This window comes from Aphanomyces invadans, assembly GCF_000520115.1.
Source record: "Aphanomyces invadans strain NJM9701 unplaced genomic scaffold supercont1.117, whole genome shotgun sequence".
NCBI classification, from domain to species: Eukaryota; Oomycota; class Saprolegniomycetes; order Saprolegniales; family Verrucalvaceae; genus Aphanomyces; species Aphanomyces invadans.
The window spans coordinates 46,953-51,332 of record NW_008580262.1 but is presented as its reverse complement, the minus strand read 5'-3'; the positions used below and the strand labels follow the sequence as shown (position 1 = coordinate 51,332).

Sequence of the window (4,380 nt, the reverse complement as noted above, 5' to 3'; positions counted from 1 at the left end):
GTTTGCCGCTGCCTCGATGACGGCGATGGCATATGACCATATGCCATGGTCAACATGTGTCCATTGCATTGAATTTTGAAATACCTCTCTGACTTCATATTTTACAAACCTCCACGACTATACATTTTTGAGGGATATTAAATTATGGTGGGTCTCCTAATGCGGGGGAAATCTGTAGTCGGCTTTTTAGGGGTGTCGGCTATTTTCGGGGTTCACTGTACGAAAGACCGCGTTGTGGTGGTACTTTACTGACTGCCCACTTCGCCTTTTACAATAGCCCACACAAGTACCGTGGGCGCTAGTGTTGCCGGTACAGCGAACCCCGGAAAAAGCCGACATGATTTCATCCTGAAAATACATGGAGGCAGAATAAAATCAATCAATATTTTTAAATTAATTGAATTAGTCCAACTTGATTGGCTATAAATAGAAGAATTTTAGTCATTCAATCACAGCTTTTAATGTATCTGCAATGCAATTGGTCAAAAGGAATGGCATTTCTGGCTTGGCATTGAAGTATACAGGTGCCAGAATTTTTTAAACATGTACATGGCAACCGATATTAAACCGACACATTCTCGCCAGGACATTGGATGACCGACATCAAATATCGCTTTGATTAGAAGGTGATATTTTGCAGCATCAGATTGGCCGCTTAAATTGTCGTTTACAAACATATCACGAACATACTGGGACGGACGGAATTCAACGCCCACCTTGTCTTCGAGTGAGATGGTGAATTCTTCAATCCAATTGGTCACGGTGCTTTGATGTTCGACATAAAATGTAGCCTATCACAGTCCGTATTCAGAAATTTAATGATTTTAAGGGGCAATAAAATTCTACACAAACAAAGCGACCATGGACCGCACTCAAAAATTTTCAAGCAACCGATTGAAGAGGTCATAAGTACTCAGAGGTGTAAGAAGGCAAAATTTTAATTTTTTTGATACGATGGATCGGGCTACAGCGTAAGCGTTCGACGCGATAGCGCAGTGGTTAACCACGTTGTGTGTCTTGAGTGTGCCCTGGGTTCGAGACCCGGGCGCGTCGAACATTTTTGAAAAAAATTAATGTATAAAATTAACTCAGTATACAGAATTTGTATGAAATAAAAAACAAATTGCATGAAAATACATTCAATTTACACGAAGTGCCTTGGCAAATGACTGCCGAATGACGTCAGCAGTGACCATTTCCCATGCAGCAATGGCGCGCAACACCATGGCCATTCGCTTCTGGCGAGCAGTTGGTGAGTACGGATCTTCATCATAGTCTCCTTCAAACTGCTCCTCATACAACCACAAATTTCTTAGGTTGCGCTTGAATGGGGAAATCACCCCGACATCGAGGGGTTGACAAACCGAGGTTGAGTTCGGCGGCAGCGGGCACAGGTGAGACCCGAGTTCTTCTTGCACATCTTGTATGATTCATCCGAGACATGACTTTCGAAGCTGTCAATTAGTACCACTGAGGCTTCTTCGATCGACTCGCCAAGCACATCCCCGAGGTACTTCTTCCACACGACCGAATCCGTCCAGGCATTTTCCTGCATGGCGTAGTGATGGTCACGAGGAAAGGTAAGAAACTCCTTGGTTTCAATGCGCGCTCCCAGTACACCTTTCATGATGAGCAGTAGAGGCAACTTGTGACTATCCGCGCGTGCCGTCTGGACTCCGTCATCCGCATCGAATGCTTCTCGCCCGAGGAGATCTTGGCATTTCGTCCGCGAGCCAACCAAATATACGTTGGTGGTAGGTTGTAGTACATGCCAGTCTCGTCAACGTTGTACACACAGTTGGTCTCGTAGGAACGATACTCGCGATGGAAGTCACAGGCGAACTCGTCGCGGACTCCGGTCAACACGGTCTGCTTGAGCTTGTTCTTCGTTTGACGTTGGCGGGAGAACCCATGGCGCTGGCAGAAGCGACGGAGAAAACGAATCAAGGAGTCGTAGGCCACGACAGCCTTTTCGGTAAGCGAGATACGACATGAGCCACTCACGCTGGTGGACCTTGATCCATGTGATCATGTGAGTAGTTGTTAGAGCACGCTCGTCATCTCTCATTTTGTTTATGAATCCTACTCAGGGATGGCACGGCGCGGTTTTTTACAATCCGGTTTTATTCGGTTTTATAAAAAAAACGATTATTTCTGCGGGGGCAAAATCTGGTTATATTCGGATTTATTCCCTTCAAGGCTCAAATCACTAGAATTTGTTGATCTCGCCAAGAATAGGCCACAGCTCTCGCGTCGAAGGCAACAAGACCGTCTTGCAGTACTGGTTGGTCGATGGCAAATACTGGCCCGAGCTGCGCCAGATCGCTTTCAAGCTCTTCAGCATGGCAACGTCGAGTGCCGCCTCAGAGCGAAACTGGTCCATCATGGGCTTCATTCATTCGAATTTGAGGAATCGCTGAACCCGAAGAGCATTGACAAGCTCCCGTATATCAAGAGCAACTTGCCGGCCTTCTACGATTACGCACAGCTGGACGAATCCGATAATTCTGATTACAACAGCAAACCGGAATGGAAAGAATGAACGCGACATCGATGCTCGACCTGCGCCAGAATAAAGCTATTGTTTTTTTGCGCCAAAATCGGGTTTTATTGTATTAAACCAAAAACCCGATTGTTGCCCGAAAAAATCGGGTTTTTCTCATCCCTGATTCCTACTAAACCTGGAGGGTCTGGGAACTTCTCGAATCGTCCACCTGGTTCCATCTTCTTGTTTTTCTTGTTGCCATCGAAGTCAAGGAGTTCAAATCTTTGAGCGTACCATGATCGGAGAGTTCGTCGTGGAATACCCTTTAACTTCGCCACCTCTCGACAAGATAAGGTCTCAAGTAGGCCAATGACCTCGAGCTTAGTTGAGATCGGATACGACGCGCGCCACATAATTCGATGTGTGAATTTTTTGAAAGCCAAGCGATATCCCGCTGGCGCGAAATATATTAATTTCACCAATTAGATTAAAGTATGCAAGATCTTAAATGTAATTGGATAAAAAGACATCTGATTCTCAAAAAACTTCGGTGGGCGTTCCATTCCGCCCCAGTATATTGATAACACAATTGGATTGGCAGAAATGAAATGTAAATTAGGCAGTTTTGAAACTACCAGATCTGAGCATGCCGCCAACACAGAAGGCGACGGTGCCGTCGAAGACGACTATTGAGGAATCTTTCCTTGGTACCAACACCAGACGCGCGTAAAAACGCATCAAACGCAGTTCGAGTCCTTCCTGCGACTGCTGTAGGATGGCATCGACCCGCGCTCTGCCGGAACTGAAGAGTTGATCGACTTTTTCCACCACCTTTACTCCCAGGGCAAGAAGGCCCGTACCATAGACTAGGTAAAGTCGTCCCTTGTGACGTACTTCAACAAACTTGGTGTCGTTCCAAACCCGGCCCAGGACCCGGCAACAAGTCGCTATATGGTGGGGCTACAAAAGAGCAACAAACAGAACAATGTCGACGAGGAGAAGAAGGCGCATCCCCTTACCGTACAAGAGCTTTCCACGCTCATGAATGCCTTTGCAAGTCTGCATCCCTTTCTTGGTGCCATGCTGCGGCTCCTCTTGGCTGTTGGCTTTGTTGGATGCTTTCACGTGAGCGAAGCCCTGGCGCTACGTTGGAACGACGTTCAACTCGTCACGGACAGCAATGGACGATACCTCTCCGTGCGCTTGCGTTGGCACAAGAAGGCGAGCGTAGAAGAGGACTCACAAGTGTATCATCTCGTCGACGAGATGTCCTTTCCGTGCTTGCGTGAGTGCTTGTTCTACGAAGAGTACATTTCGAAGATCAGAACGTCCGGGCAGAACATGGCGACGAATACCTTCGTCTTCCTAAACTATGCCGCAACGAAGGCGGATGTCCCTCGGATCGACTGTAGCCGCCCCCTTGACCAAAACGGTGTGGGCAAGACAATTGGTGATACTGTCGAACGAACGCCCGATCTCCCTATTGGCATATCTTTGCACAGTCTGCGTCGAGGTGGATCGTTCTACCGTGTGCTTGTGTCGAAGGAGCGCCGGTTCAACTTTAAGGAGTTGATGGCATGGTGTCCCTGGGCCGATGCTAAGACATGCTGTGAGTACCTGATCACTCAGCGCATCAGCAACGAGATTGACCCACGGAGTCTCCTTCGTACCGGTCTCGGTGAAAGTCAAGAGCCGTGGCAATCGGACGTGTAAACTACGGTCGGTTTGCCCTTCACCGTTGGCGACCTTGGGCAAGCGTTGGTCAAGAACTTGCGGCAACTGCCAGTCGCAAGGCATCAGGCCACGGTGGCGACCAAGCAGAGCTCGATGGAAGAGTTCTTTGTCCAGAAGGCCATTCCAACGGCACGTTCTGGACTCGAGGCCTGGCAGCAGTG

At 48.0% G+C, this 4,380-nt stretch overlaps 2 protein-coding genes across 2 annotated transcripts; both read left to right on the top strand.

Annotated features, from left to right (window-relative positions):
- Positions 1 to 1,824: 1,824 nt before the first annotated feature.
- Positions 1,825 to 2,420, top strand: H310_14974 (hypothetical protein; the record flags this gene model as incomplete). The annotated part of the gene is made up of 2 exons (XM_008882954.1): positions 1,825 to 1,975; positions 2,239 to 2,420. 2 exons carry the CDS (start codon positions 1,825 to 1,827, stop codon positions 2,418 to 2,420), a joined length of 333 nt encoding a protein of 110 aa, XP_008881176.1.
- A 1,016-nt stretch (positions 2,421 to 3,436) lies between these two features.
- Positions 3,437 to 4,198, top strand: H310_14973 (hypothetical protein; the record flags this gene model as incomplete). The annotated part of the gene is made up of 1 exon (XM_008882953.1): positions 3,437 to 4,198. The coding sequence occupies one exon, from the start codon at positions 3,437 to 3,439 to the stop codon at positions 4,196 to 4,198; it is 762 nt and encodes a 253-aa protein (XP_008881175.1).
- Between the last annotated feature and the right edge of the window lie 182 nt (positions 4,199 to 4,380).